The 16,083-nt window shown below is 39.6% G+C and overlaps 1 protein-coding gene across 9 annotated transcripts in view; it reads left to right on the forward strand.

Moving 5' to 3' along the window:
* The window catches only part of TBC1D16 (TBC1 domain family member 16), a 61,092-nt gene that overhangs the window by 16,637 nt on the left and 28,372 nt on the right, over nucleotides 1-16,083 (forward strand). For 8 of the 9 annotated variants that reach the window (XR_015795748.1, XM_088138389.1, XM_088138392.1 and 5 more), the window contains one exon: nucleotides 2,317-2,941. Coding sequence is in view for 8 of the 9 variants with exons in the window: in XM_088138389.1 (XP_087994515.1) it covers nucleotides 2,317-2,941 (625 nt within the window). In the remaining variant the exon portion in view is untranslated. Of the gene's footprint in view, nucleotides 1-491; nucleotides 611-2,316; nucleotides 2,942-16,083 lie in introns of those variants that run through there. The other variant, XM_088138394.1, reaches the window with a different exon arrangement.

Raw genomic sequence — 16,083 nt, forward strand, 5'->3', positions numbered from 1 at the left:
CTAATTTGAAAACATTGATCTTATGACTTTAAGTATTTTAAGTTTTTTTTTTTTTTAATTTAAATTTGGAGTGGTCAGTGGGTGCCATTTAGTGGTATCATGGCTACTATGTGTCACTCCCTGTTGTATTTAACTAACAAGTTGTGAATTTTATCATCTTTTTCTGCACTGCCCTTTTAATCTACATGTTTCTTTTAGAAGCTGATTTTCTCTCCCCCCTTCCCTTAAATACATTTGGAACTTAAATTTGTCAATTCATTCTTGATAGTCTTTTCAGGCTGATTCTGAAAGCCAATATCACTGATTAACACTTATGGAGCTCTTGTTGCTAACTTAGATTTAAAAAGGATAAAGACCTTTTGGGGTTGGAAGGGTCAACCTGGATGATTTCTAGTTTTAAGCAATAAGCGCAGTATGTATTATGGCATTCAGTTTTCACCCAATTTGTTTCCAGGTCAGTGGCTGCCTTTTACAGTAGGCAGATAAATTCAAAGCATGATGACTGTTCCTATTGCACATTGTCTGCAGATTTATGCTACAGATCAGCAGCAGTAGAAGCATCTACTGTAATGTCTAATTTCATTCGTCAAAAGGCTTGTATTAGTAAAATGTAAGTTAGTGTTTTATATTGGTTCCCTGGTCACTTGTGTAGCATTTATGTAGCACTTGTGTAGCATTTGTAACAAATTCATATCTTTCATATATTCTTTTGAATATGATGTATTTCTTCTGTTTAGATTTTGATTGCCTTTATAGCATTTGGTTTTGCTATAATTTGGCAAATAGCTTTCTGTGTTCAGAGACCATTCTTTTTTTGTTTTTAAAGTCAGCTTCTGAGTGTTGCAGGGGACATGACAACATCATCAGTAGAAGCCACATTTTGGCCCTCTCAGGCATAGGCAGCTGCAAGGTGGGCAAATGATGAAATTTGGGTTGCAATGCAAACTCTGCCCTTGTCAGCCCAACCAGGAAGGCCAGACTAAGAAACCATTGCCATAAGTCAGGACTACTTTTTTTGTAACAGCTATAGTAATAGAATTGTGCAAGTCTGAATATGCTTCCCCCTCCCTCCCATTGTGTGAACTAGGGAGGGTCTCCTCTGAGATGTTTTCTCAGGTTATTTTCTTGGCCTGGGCTCAAGCCTCGCTTATCTGACCGTTGCCTTAGTAGCAGCTCTTTCTCCTATCCTTCAAGGCCATTTCCTATTCTCTCTACAGCCCTTTACATACTTACAAGTGATATCATGATGTAAGTATGAAATGGCACAGTTTACATTATAACATCAGAATGCACATTCCATTGGAATTCATTGTGGTTAAGTGCCCTATACTGTTGGGGTAGATTGCATTAAAAAAAAAAATTAAAGGTGTATGGAAGCTAAATACATTTATTTTGCTTCTTATTTTCTTTTTTAAAAATCCTGAAAAGAATCTCATAATTGATACATGCTAATTATCAGAAAGAAAGCTTAAAGATATTAGGTATATATCAATAAGAAAACTGGAAACAAGAAGTTGTTTTATATGGGCTAGGTACCTGGTGTGCTGGGGATTTCAAAGGAAAGACTCTTCTCTACCTCTGTGGAGCAAGAGGTCAGTCCTCAGTATGAGGATGAATGAGCCTTCAGAAATGGAACAGTTAGGAAAGGGGGTGAAGCAGCTCCATTGCAGCCACTGCACCAATTAGAACAATTTGGGAAAGCTTGCAGTGTCATCCTTATTCCCAACAATATCATCTACTTTCGTTGATTTTAAGTTTCAACAAGATTGCTGTGATTTTTCATCTTACGGTAGGAATATGCAGCTTGCTTGTTGACAGGGCTAACTTGCAGATAACTAGCAGAAGGGAGAAAATTCAGTAAAAGTTCTAGTGAGCTGTGAAGTAATGCATGGTGTTTGCATCCTTAATATCTAGGTTGCACTTGATCGCAAAGGAGTTGTTCAAAGTAGCCAAGAGTATAAAAAACATCAAGTTCACTAGAATCATGAAAAGATACGTACAACAATTTAAAGCAACAGCAGAGACAACAGTATCAAGTATCAAGACTAATAATTTCATACTGAACTCCAACTGGATTGCTCTGTGTATTATTTGGATAAGAAATACCTCATGAGAAATCTGTCAATTAAAATATTGATGCAGGACATCTTTAGGGATACTATTGTATGAGGAGGGAAAACCTGGAGCATTAAGGAGAGGGATGAAAAGAGCCCAGTCACTTGCTAGAAATTAAAGGAATTGCCATGTTTCCAGAACATGTAAAATCTAGTAAGCTGAGGGTCAGCTGTAAATCTAAGTCACTGTTTTCTTTTGCAGGCTACTTGTGCTTGTACATGGAGAAAGATGAGCTGCTTGGAACCACGCTTATCCTGGCCTGGGTCCCCAATTCCCGTATTCAGAGGCAGGATGAGGAGGCCCTCCGTTACATCACACCTGAGAGCTCCCCTGTCCGCAAGGCTCCCCGCAAGCGTAACCGACATACTCAGGGTTTTGGCATCCCTATGCAGGCTTCTTCTGTGGAGCAGAAGCAAGCTGTGACCCCAAAGGATGAGGAGGACATTTTGACTGTGTCACAGCTGGTGAGGGATGTGGCTCATGTCAGCCCCCCTTCAGAAGAAGGGGACAAATTGTCCCACAGCTGCTCGGCAACATGCAACATCCACAGCTCTGCTCAGCCTGCTCACAGTGACTCAGGAATTTTATCGACAATCAGTTCTCAGGATGAACAGAACCGATTAGAGGAGTCCGTAGAGGAAGGGCTGGAGGGCCATTTGGAGACAGGAGAAGATGAAGGCTCTTTGGAGTTGTCTGCTGATGATGTTAGCAAAGACAGCACCTTTGACTCAGACTCAGATGCCTTCTCTTCTCCATTCTGCCTCTCACCCATAAGTGAAGCTCTTGTAGAAAATGTTAGCTCCATGTTCCTGGTTAATGAAAACAGGTGAGTTGATGTTCCTGTGCTACTTAAACAACAACAAAACAGAATGGGGAAGACCCATAAATATAATCACCTGGTCCTAGAATAATTTGCTCTGAATTATATACAGAGAGGCATCAACATTAGCTTTCATTAGAGCAATCCTGTACATGTTTACTCAGAAGTAAATTCTGTTGCACTCATTGAGATTTACTTCCATGAAGGGATTATAAGATTGCTGTGGAAACTTGTCTTAAGGATTCTAAAGAGAAGTCAAAGGACGGAATCAACTTGCTATTCAATTTAGTGATTCCTTTAATGCAGTAGACAGAAGATCAAATGCTCTCAGCTGTGTTGTAGACCTCCTTGTTTTGAGGTATCTGTTTCAATGAAAATATAATTCCAGACATTAGCCTTCTTGTCTGAAGGTGTTCTGCTCAGTGCAACAATTTATTATTTAAATATGTATCTACATATATTTTCATAGCAAATACACCTCATTGGCAAATATGTTGTTTGGAAGAGCTGCGAAGACCTGACTCTTTGCTCAGGCTTTTGGCAAGGAAGAGTGAGATCTTCTCACTTCATCATGCTTGCCATCTTTTATCTTTTGTTGATTTTATTGTAATTTCTTTGATTGTTGTGATCCACCCAGAGTTGTTGAGAGTTGGGCAGCATACAAATTTAATAAATCATCATCATCATCATCATCATCATCATCACACAGAGAATAATTTCTATCTGGCTGTATGGATTCCTTTATGTTTATAAGCAATTGTTAATTCAGGTTGGAGAAATTTCAGTGTTATGGTACAGCATAACTTTTATTTCTCTGAAAAAATATGTAACCATTATATTTTACTGCCCTGCATATGTTTTTATGATTTAGGTTCACTATGCTGTTACCTGTTTAATTTCAAAGAGTTACACCACTTGGTCCGTGGAGCATTTGGCCTATTCTGAGGGCGTCCTTGTTTCTTCCCTGTTTGTTGCTTTTTGTAACATCTTGTCTAATGAAGTATTCTGAAGATCACTATCACTTGCACACTCTTCTGTACCATCTTGGTTATATAAATACTACCCAACAATGTAGTCTAGACAGCCAGGTTTATAAAAATGACTTAGCTGATTTCTCACTGCTTTCCTCAGTGCTGTGGCTTGGCATGTTATTGTTACAATGCTGTGATCTACATCTAATATAATTTGCCTGGGGTGAACTGAGCATCTGCTGTTCTAGGGTGAAGATGTATATTTTATCGGTAGAATGTGACCAAAACCACAATGCTCCAATTTAGTGCCGGGTCATACATTTGCCTGCTTGTGAGTTTATTCACGTTCAGTGTGAGAGGCGAGTGCCCTCATGCGGCCTCCCAGTTATATTGCAAAACGGCTAATTGGAGATGATTCTTTTGATGCAGGTTGTCGTTTTTCCCCCAAGCAGTTGCTCTAAGACCTTCTTGATATTTGTTTGGCAGCAGACTGCCTTGGTTTATATGCTAATGGCCTTTGAAATGCCAAGACGATCTGTTAGAGTCCAAAGCTTGCTTATTTGGAAAGAATGAAAATCCATATTAAGCCAAGAATATAGTTGATGAACAATCCATGTACTGTAGAGGATTCCCACAATATAAGACTATAACCTAGGCTAGACACAGCTTGGATACTAATTATCTTCTCTCCATCCAATCATCCCTTTTCTCCAAGGTCTTTTGTCACCAAATAAGTACTCTTGGACATCTTAAAAGCCTACATACTATTTTTAAACTTCAGTTGGGTGAATAAAGGAAGGTATTGTTGATATAGTCGTCGTTGTTGGACTGGGACTAGGGATACCCAGATTCTACTCCACATTCAACCCTGGAAGCTCACTTGGTGACTAGCTGATGGGACAGTCACTCTCTCAGCCCATCTTATCCCCCAGGGTTAAATTGTGGGGAAAAACAGAAGGAAGTGCTTTGCTGTATATGTTGCCTTGAGCTTATGAATGAAAGGTAGAATATAAATCTAATGCTATATGGAATTTTTCTCATGGCCAACATGGCTGCTTCTGCTTTCCTAAAAATAATGAAAATCAATTACCGTGCTCCCAAATAGGCAAGTTTTAAGAACAAAATACTTGGAAGTAACACTTGAGTCAGTGAAGTCTTGTTAACTAGGGGATTATTTTTCTAGTGCTTCTCCTAAGCATTCAAACTGCCTGAAGAATATAAAAAGATTTGTGTTGGATCAGACCAAAGGCCTACCAATATTCTTTGTAGTGTAAGGATTTTTTAAAAATCCCTATAAAGATAAATGAATTATTAAATGCATTACATGTATTAAATGATCCCATTCAAGGTTAGATTAATAAAGGCTGCACTGGGCATCACATGTAACCATAAACAGTCTAAGAGGCACACCCACTGCATTAGTGCCCTGAGACTGTCCACATGCTTCTCTGGCTTCGACCAAGAGGTGTGAGGCTTCCAAACCAGGCTTGTACACTGGCAGTGGTTAAGCATATCATCAAAATGCAAGATCCAAAATGCTACTCCTCTCCACAAACTGCAAGAGTGTAACCATGATTTAAGTTAGGGTTTGTTTAAATCAGCTGGAGGCAATAGTGGCCTGTTTCTAGAAGATGCACTTTATGATCACTTGTACATGGACAATTGGTTTTGAAGAGGTGCCTCTCTGTTTGCCAGAGGAGCCACTGGACGTAACACACCAGCTGAACATGTTCACCTTTTTTTCTATACTAGTTCCTATAATTTATTTTTAAATTTGTCATACATATGCTAGTTTGTGTTAGGGTGGGAGAGAGATAGATATTTAGAGAAAGTGTATATATGTGTGTACACTCATGTACCTGCATACTTCTGTCTGATTGCCACTTTTTACCTTTACGATTTTCCTTACACCCATATTTACTGCTTGAGAACATATTAAAAGTTCCCCTGTTGTAGGAATAAGTTATACCTACAAAATAATGCAAGTGTTAAGAAGTGTCATTAAGCCTAAATTTCTATAATTTTAAACTCAATAACTTAGTTTTTGTTTTGATATAGCACTATGTTTATTTTTCCCTCTCCTTAGGAGTTTTCTTTTATTGTAAGTTGTCCAGTTCCATTGGTTACTTATTCTTGTGGTGTTTGTCCAGCACAGCATTTGCATCATACAAGTTTTGGAAATATCTTGTTCAGTTTGTCACTCCCACCATCCCAAACCCACATGGTCTGTTTCATGAAGATGTGTTATATATCTCCCTCATTAATGTTGGTTTGTCTTGGCTCAAAGGGGAGTTGAAGGTGAGAGTTATTGTTTCTCCCAGTTCTCCCCCCACCTCTGTGTTTCTTTTTAGAGTCCCTAGAGTAGGCCAGTGCTCTATGAATAAGTCTTAATTTGAGTTTGTCCCTTTTCCGCCTTTTATTTTACAGCAAAACATGACCATGTTGCTGGCAGATTTCAAAAGCATTTCATGTCTAAAATGGTCATCGTCTCTTTGCTCAGCAGAACTATTATAATTGCACAGATAATAACAAACCATGAACTAGTTATCTCATTCTGATTATGATCTTTTAATTTGATAAGCCAAGATATTTTCTCCATGCATGTAGCTATTTTGCTCCTTTTTTCATGTGAGCCACAATTAAATCAGAACAGTCTAACCAGAGCTTCTGGGTTACAGATCTTAAGACCTGTATCAAATTATGTTTTAAGATAAATTATTCCAAAGCTAATTGTAATAATAGAGAACCAAGTGTATGGAGAAAGTGCTCCTATGTATTTTCATTTAAGTTGATTCATAGAATATTCAAATGTTACATTGAACCCCATTGTTGCCTACTAGTTCAACTGTTTATAAGTATCTAACCTAAGGGAGAAACTTCTTGCCTCTCTTCACATATGGACTGACAATGTGGAGCTAGTGCCAGAACTAGGTGGGGTGCTATTTGGATTTCTGGTTTTGAGGCTGCTCTCCTCAGTGTTGTTGACTTTAGCAATAGATCTCAGAGTTGGGAAAGACAGACTTAATTGGCCCTGTGCTTAGAAGTATAGTGTTTAGTTAAGCTGATGTCCCACAAGCCAGCCATAATGCTGTCTTGAAAGCTCTGTTAAGGTGAAAAGATCAGATTCAACACATCTAAGGAATGTGCCTATGAAAAGGAACAGTAGGAGTTTGCCCATACTGTTTGGCTTGTACTTCTTGGCAATACACTAGGTGAGGCCAAGTAAAGCAAATCTAGGGAAAATGAAAATATTAGCTATAAGAGATGTGTAGCATTTGCTCTGAACTGGAGAGGACTGTATTTCCATTAAGGATTAGATTCATAATCTGCAGATGCTCTTGGATTCATTGCTGTCTCTTGAAGTACAGATAGTCTCAATAGCTCAGACTGTCATAGCTTAGTCTATGATACAGTTTTCAAGTCAACTTGGATATATAATCTTGCAATTGATATCCCTGCTCTGGCAACCCCCTGTTTGGGATATTGCAGTTTATTATACCTGGAGCTGCCTTTGAAAATTGGCTTCCAGGAGCAACTCAGGGTCTGGTTTCACCTATAAAGTCCTGTATGACTTGACTTCTGATTATCTACAAGATCATCTGTTCCAAATGGAATCTGCCTGTCTGGTAAGAATCAATCTGAGAGGGATGTTATGGGTGCTTCCTCCTTGGGGGGGGGGTTGATGGAAGGGGCCCTAGGGCCTTTTCTTTTATGGCTCTCCTTCCCTTACATCAGCTTGCCATCAGAGACAAAGCTGGCTTTGTATCTTGGTATTTCAGAAGTTGGTTAAGACCTGGCTGTTCTCAGTGCCTTTGTGAATGGAACATGAGACATTAGTGGAAACTGTTCCTGTGTAAAGGTTGGACAGCACTAGGTTGAATATGGACAGTACTGAATTGTGGTTTTTCATTTTGGTAAGGTTTTCATTTAATTACTTTATAGAATGTTTTTAGCTGCATAGAATCTGTGGATTGAAGTGGCATATAAGCCCAATTAATTAAGAAGTCTGGAATTTTCAGTTGTTAAAATGGGGAAAGAAACTTAATTGGAAGTGATCAGTATAATTAAGCTTGTGCTTGGCATTCTACTTTGGATGCATCCAAGTTCAGTGCAAAGTATTGTATTTATCCTTCAAAGTAGGAGCAGGTCCCCCTAACACCTATTTACATTCCTGATCCTTGAAGCTCCCAAAGTTATGCTGATAAACTGGGCAGCAAGCTGTCAACTCAGTTGCATGTTTTCCTTTAAAAAAAAAAAAAAATCAAAATAGGTGCATTGAATCTCCACAGGGTTTAATGTATCTATTTTGCATGGGGGAGGAAGCAGGCTTGAAAAAAAATGGGCAGAAATTTCACTGACTTCGCTGTTGCTTCTTCTGTATCTGTCAGAGGCCTTTCCTTAGCAGTTTCCCCTCCCAGCTAGAAAAACGCTGCCTGCCTGTGCTTTAAAGCCACCCACAACTTGGAGTCAGGCTGCCTGAAGGGGTGTCTGCTGGCGTGCCTGCCTACTCAACCCTGAGGTTATGGGATGACCCATTCCAGCTGAAAACTTTTCATGCTAGCTGTGCTTTGTTTTTCTGCAATGCATTTTGTCAATTATCTTTTTTTAAAAATCTTTCTGATTTCTGATTGTTTATTAAGTTGAAGTTACCTGAAGAATCCAGGTTTTGGGCAGTCTAAAACCATGACAAATCAATCAGAATAATCATGGGAATTCTGGGGGGGGGGGAACAGCTCCTGATCCCCATGTACTGTGTACATGTATGTGCTTGCAGATGGCTCATATGGAAGTGGGCGGAGACCCACTATTTGCACCAAAGCTGATTAGTAAAAGGGGATGTAAATATGGGGTACTTTTCTTAGGTAGGGTTGTGACCACATCCTCTAATTTTAAAGTTTCCTTTTGGGGGATATAAAATCAGACAAAAGCAAATAGCAAGCTAAGTAGCTAAAGGGCCTTCTTCTGCAAGTAGGGCTGCTGTATGCAATCAACTTAGAGAAATTAGGCACTACTCAGCAAAAAAAGGGTGTTTTCAAGTAGTTTTTCAGCTGATAATTCTGCAGCTTGTTTCAAAATCACTTTGAAAGGAAATCTGGGTGGCAGGTGATACTTTGCAGTCGGCCAGAACACGTGCGTATGTCACCTAGAAGAAAGGCAGGCAGCTTTTTAAAAAGCATGCTAATGAGCTATTGTATATAGAGTCATAGGTATTCCGTTGATTGAACTGAAGCTTCTGTGACCAGCCAATGGCAACCCCACATTGGCTGTGATCAGCCAATGACAGCCGTACAGTAGTGCTACATGGGTGGTTTCTAGCAGAACCAGTGGCATCAATTCAGAGAGCAGCGCTTTGATGTGTGCCTAGGAAAGTGCTGTCCTCCAGAGGCAGCTCCTCTTGAGCTTGGCTTGATGCAACGCTTGCGTGTTCCTTGCCGTTTCTCTCTGCCGTCTTTCTCCTGGTTATTAAGTTGCATTCTTGTTCAGTGGCTGTATTGGGAAGGGAGTAGACAAGTGTCTGAGGGGTTCCGCTGGCTGCCTTCTTTGTAGCAAGAGGACTTGGGGCGTTGCGTCATGTTGTTGTGCTAATTCACTCGAGAGGCTGGCGTGGCTCAGCTCCCTGCAGAATAAGCAGGAGACAAAATTACTGGCAGAGCAATTGGGAACAAAGTGGCACGGACATCCCAATAATATGGTATTTACTCCACTATGTTTTGTTTAAAATTTGGGGCCTTGCTTTTCTTTATGAATTCCAACTGGCTTGCAGATGACCCAGCTAGACTGTTTTGCAGCCTTACATGTGGAGTTTTTGTGTTCTTACGTTGCATATAACCCAAGAGACATATGAAATGTGTTATCTACTCTGATGGCACCCTTCAGCCAACATATTGATTAAAACAAGTTTTTTTTTTACATATTTATTTATATCCCATTTTTCATTCAGGAACTTAAGGTATATAGCACTCCATCCTCCTGTTTTTGTTCACAGTAACAACCCTGTAAGATAGAATAGGTTGAGAGAGAGTGACTGGCTGAAAGACACCCAGGAAGCTTTCGTGGCGGAGGATGGACAAGAACCTGGGGCTCCCCACTCCTAGTCTAAAACTTTAATTGTTGTATCACGCTGGCTCTCAAACACTTCCAGGAATGTGTAGCAGAAACAGAATCCTGTCATATCTTCAACTTAGGTTTGTTTTCACTTCAAGCATGGGAAGTGTGTGTGTGTGTGTGTGTACGCATGTATAAGTTAGTGATTAGGTTTCAAAGTATCATGAACATTTTTTGTATTTTCACATATGTGATCTCAAACTCTGTGCCTTCCTTTATCCACTGGTCATCAAATGTTTGTTTTAGAATTGGAGTCTGGATTATATCATAGCACCACATGCTGGAAAACCAAAATGCCAAAGATTGGCCTGTTTGATTATAAACTCAGAGGATAATTCCTGCAGTATAATGAACCTGCATAGTTAGAAACATAAGAGAGAAACCAGCATCATGAGTCCTTGCAGAATATGGTGGTATAAAATAAATAGTTAAATAATGTTACGATACCTGCAGGACAAATAATAGATCCAGTAAGGAGAGCAAGCTAAGGGGTCTTTTGCTGAAAGGAATTACGTGCTGCTATCAGTAGTTCAATCAGCAAATGCATCTTCTCTAATCTTTCTATTTTTTATTGTACAAGTGTTATCCATCTCCAGCTCTTTATCCTCTACCCCAGCTCTATAGGTGAATCCATGAATTGCTGAGCCTTTGAGAAACATAACCTTGATTTTAAGCATCTGCCCGTCTTGATCCATGTTTTAAATATTGCCTCTTTTATGTGTTGAGCAGTTGCCTGTGGTGTTGCCAGTGCTGATATTTGTTTACTGGGGCAGAAGCCTATTGAAAAAAAAGTGTAGAAAAGAGTCACTGATGCCCTTAGCAACCATTTCAAGGAACTGGGATCAAAACCAGGAAATGTCAAAGGAATGTGATGCATAGGGTTGTATAAACATTTAAACAACAGGAGGATTAGTTTAGCTGGGCTCTTTTTCATATGAATTCTTCATATGAAGGGGTTTTTTTTTTCATATGAGTTCCCACAACAAGGAAGCAGTGATGGTTTTCAGTGGGTTGCTAGCATAAACTGCAGCATAGATGATAATGGTGAAGTGATTGCTTTCTCTTGTTTTAACCATTAAAAGTGAACCAGTATAAGAAGTGAATTTTAAATCAAGTCATGGAAGGTCACCAATGTGACCAGGATTTCTGGATCTGAATAGGACAGTGGAGGAGCTCTCTATTTTGTTCCATCTCTCCCTTCCCTCTCTGTTACCTTTGCTCTGTTGACTTTGTTCAGTCTTCTCCTATGGGGTCTTTTAACCCTGCTGACTGTAGATCAAGGTAGTTGCCTTCCAGATGTATTTATTTATTAAGTTCTTTAGCCCACTTAACAGCCAAAGCTCTTTCTGTGGTTTATAATAAAGCACACTAAAAAACAATTTGAATATGGATGACACCATTGTTCTTGCTTAACGAACTCCTGTTTGTAAACCCTTCCCATTCCCTGCCTATCCTCCTGCATAACCCAGCATAATTTACAGCCTCTCCTTAATAGACTCAATTTCCTACTAAATAATTAATAATTATGTAATAAGTGTATTTAATAAATAAATAATTTCCTACTAAAGAAAGGAAATGGGGACAAGAAGGAATGGACATCCGTATAGAAGGTACATTAAGCCAAGCCTTGCTTTATAAATCCATTATGGTAATATGTGAAAACTTCAGTCTATCATAAAATAAGGGATACTTATGTCTACTCTCTTTGGTTGCCATTACTTTTGCGCTATGGGTGGCGGGCAAATAATGTGGGACTCTCTGCAGAAATAACCTGAAGGGCTTGGTGGCAGCGTTCTCCTATCAGAATTAGAGAGATTTATCATAGCATCCACTGTCCTAATCTGGTATTCCCATGGTGCATAAATTGTTCGCCGCCCAGAGTCACTTAGACTGAGGTGGCCAGCTGTAGAAATTGCATAATACTTACTCTCTTTCGGGGCCTTGTGTGTGGCCCCCAACAGTCCCTCCAAGAATTGCCCCTGAACACGATAGGAGAATATTTGTCCAAATTGTTCTTAAATTTGGCTTTTTTTCTGGCTGTACCCTCTTTTGCAGTGTAATATTATGTAAACCTTTCATTGTCTAGATACATTACTTTTGCAGTGTATGTTCTGTGGGGTCATCTGAGGGTTGGAGTTTCTATCACAGTATAGATGCAACTTGTGCTGAAGGCACTGGTAGGCAAGCTGTGGCTGATGACAACATGCAGTACCCCATTTGTGGCCCCAGAGTCTCTCTGAATGGGCAAGGTGAATGGTTCCGGGCCTGATTTTGTGCAAGATTTTATTGGTTATATTTATAAACCTGCTGTAGTGGTTGCCTGAAGACTTTCAGAGGCTTAAGACTCTTATTTCACCTTTTAATAGCCTCCACCTACCAAATCAGACTGATTTTCTTATTCTAGAGAGTAACAAGGAGCAAAGTAGGTTCTTTAACAAGTCAAAATCTCCACAGAATAGTTGCCTCACCCACCCCAGTAACACCATGGCATCACTGGCTATGTCTTTTAGCACCCAAATGGGATGTAAAAACCAAGTATAGATGCCAGGTACAAAAAGTTATCTGTCCTTGACTTAGGAAATCCAGAAGACAAGAAAACAAGATAAAAACTACACTCTTTCACTCTTCAAAGCCATAAGAATTGCAGGTTTCCTTTACAGCCATGGTAAGAATAGGGAAATTAATTTGTCTAGGGTAATTACCAGTATCTCAAGAGAAAACAGAAGATAATTTTCAGAAAAAGGTCAAAAATAATATAATCAAAACAAGTTTATTTATATTTTCCTTTCATTGCAATTACTGATTTCAAATTGGATTTACAACTGATATAAATTCGGTGTTCTATGGCAGGCCTAAAGAACCTATAGCCCTCCAGATGTTGTACTTCACAATTGGCTAGGGTGGCTGGGGTTCTTGGGAATTGTGGTTCAGCGACATTTGTTGGGTTGTAAGTTTCCCATCTTGTCCAATGGCTAGCAAGTTTCAAAAAGATTAAATAATAAGCATTAATAATGCAGAACAAATTATTTCAGTTATCAATACACTACAGTACAGTACTTAAAACCCAACAGTTCCTTAGTCTAGAATAACTCCCCAGTCCAGGGGCTCCTTTTGCCATTCTAGCTGGGGATTATGGTAATTGATCCAACACATCTGGAGTGACTTCAAAGACACACCACACTCTTAACAGGATAGCAAGTCATAATTGGCCATATGGTGATCTTACTGGGCCTTCTTGCAGACAAGCATACAACGGTCTTCCCTAAGGTTCTTTATCAGTGTGGAAATTTCTTGAATCTGTTATTTTGGCCCCTGTAGGTTTGATTTGTTCTGAATTTTTCTATGCTCGTGACTTAGATCCATTATGAATTTGCATGATGTATATAATATATTTGAACAACTGTTCTCAGGCTTTATTTAGCCTCAGAATCTCCGCTGTCCTCAAAAGTAGTTCCTCAGAATATCTTTGTGTAGATCTGGAAATCATCCAGTTTTCTCAAAGTCCAAATGAAGGAGGTGACATGTAAAAAAAAAAAATTCTCTGGTGCATTATTGTTATTTTGCCACATAACCGTTTTTAGAGCTGTACATGAACTTATGTTGCTTTCCATGATTTCTCTTGGCCTCTTTATTAAAAGGTTGGTGTTCTTTCCCACCTTCTCACACATCATCTGGTAAGTTGATTTACCAGACTCTTGAAAGAGGTAATTTGCTCATCAATCCAGTAGATGGCATGCTTCTCTTAGCACAGCTATGATTAGCGAAAGAAGCCAGTGAAACGGCAAGAATCTGGGGGTTGTCCTAACCCTCTGCTTTGCTTGAGAAGAATCTAGAAGCTGTGTATCTGATAGACCGACAGACAGACAGACAATATCCTCCAAAGCTCAGTAATGCTCTCATCTGAACTAATGGCTAATCAAGGTATGGCATTCATGGTGCTTTTTCCAGTTTGGAACGTCCAGTTGCTGATGGCCATTCTTGCCCTCTCTGTGCACATCATTGTGTCTCTCATCATAAGTAGCCAGTCTCAATACCTGTACCTTCTATTTTCTGCAGAAAGATTGTGTAGATAAAGCTGGCTTTTGGTGCTTAAACAAATTTGCTGATCCAAGAGCCTTCTGCAGTGCTGTGGTTGGCTAACATATTCTTCTCTCGGGACATGGCCTCTGACCTCCTGTCCTAGGAGAGAGGATGATTGAGAGAGCTGGAGAGTGTCTATGCCTTCAAACAGAGGACAATGCAAAATCCCCTGGTTTCTTTTTCTCCCATAGGATACCATAGAAGCTGGGATAATAGATGGTCTAAACATGAAAGCTTTCAAAGCATGATGTATGTGCATTTTAATGGAGACTCATTGCAGGGGGTCTAGAAATTTGCATGTCATCAATTTGCACAGCACAAAATTGGATAGCTGCATCAGATTCCTATGCTGCTTTCACTGTTCATGCATCTAAAAGATACAAGTTTCTAGCCCTTAGGGTTGAGGCAATTATTTTATTTTAAAGTTAGTATGAAGTATTTGTAATTTCTGTGAGTGGATATGGGTCCTTGTTGGGGTTGCACGGCAGATCGTATGGTAACATTATTTTTGAGCTGGACTATTTTAGACTGGCAGGGTGCTGACCTTTTTAGAATTGTGCAGAAGGGTGTTGATAGCTTGATGTCATACAACTGAGTGGGGCTGATTTCTCCAAAGGGAGATCTATTTGAGATGAATGTTGCATATATGAAGGTTTAATATGCAATTTCCTTGGTTTCCTGAAGAAAATTGGTGGAAACTGTACCTCTGATTTGCAGCCACATTTCAGGAATGTGATTCTGAATGCAAATCACATGTGGCCTACAGGTTGACAACCCTTGATATAGTTGAGTGAGAGATAAGGCAATGTATGTAAGAGCACCCTGAATGCCTCCCTTGGCCAGGAATATCTGTGTGTAGAAAAAGGACATGCAAGCATTTAGCGGATAAAAACCCAGTTCATATAATTACTGATATCATTGGAAGGAAACTAATTCAGTACTTTGGGGATTAGGGACAGGGTGATTAAAGCTCCTTTCTCTGTGTTTGCTGCTGTCAGCAGTGCCATATTGTCTCATAGTCTGCCGTGGCTCTACTGTACAATCTTGTAGGAAAGTTATGGACATTTGCCTGAAGAACAAGAGAACGGTGTAGGCTTGTTCAGAGCAGTACAGTAGGGTCATACAAAATGATTTGAATTATTTAACAGAAGTGCTTGATGGTGCTACGGAAACTTCTTTTTTTGTCATTCAGTTATTTCTTCAGTTTATTACACTTGGCTTTGTAACAAAATCTAAATATGTCAGCTATCTTCCCTCCCTACCTGGCAATTCTGAGCCTCATTATTCTCTCTTTCAGAACAGCCAATTCATTGTTTGCCTATACAGTATTAGCTTTGATTTAGATTCTGTTAAATGCAGGCAACGCAATTGCAATTCTTATTTTAAAGAATATTCAAGGCATTTCTGCATAGGGCTTTTGGGATGATGGAATTAGACATGGTCATTCTGCTCTTTTGCTCCAAGTTATTACCTGCATGTCCCTGCCCCTTAACAATTGGAAACAGGTATTCATTGAGCCCAGTGGGAAACACTATCATCGATCCTGTTTCGCATTTATAGAAATCCACACACATACACATCACAATGAATGTGGGCACGAAGCTATATCCCAGACATTGGCATGCATTCAGCACATCATGTACTGGGTGTTCATTCAAATGGGGAAATAGCTATATTGGAGGACAAAAATTAGCTCAAGATTACAAATATTACACTCTTATTTTATCCCAGAAATTCTACAAAAGAAACAGCTATTTTGAAGGTATCCTTTGGGTTGCCTGGCTGGGTTGATGATTCAGAAGTCATGTTGGCATTGACATGTATCTGGAGTCCAGGCACACACCCTTTAATTTAACTCACAGAACCTATATGGAGTCAATTAGGCAACTGTCTTCCAGATTCTGGTCTGCCATCTGGGACTTTTTTCCTTGTACTCTTTGAACCTCTAGCTCTTAGTGCCTTTCTCAAAACAGGCCCTACCCCTTTGCTAAG

This window comes from Python bivittatus, unplaced genomic scaffold (assembly GCF_059951505.1).
Source record: "Python bivittatus isolate LINGU-HERP-01145 unplaced genomic scaffold, Pbiv_v1 ctg000220_np1212, whole genome shotgun sequence".
Classification (NCBI taxonomy): Eukaryota; Metazoa; Chordata; class Lepidosauria; order Squamata; family Pythonidae; genus Python; species Python bivittatus.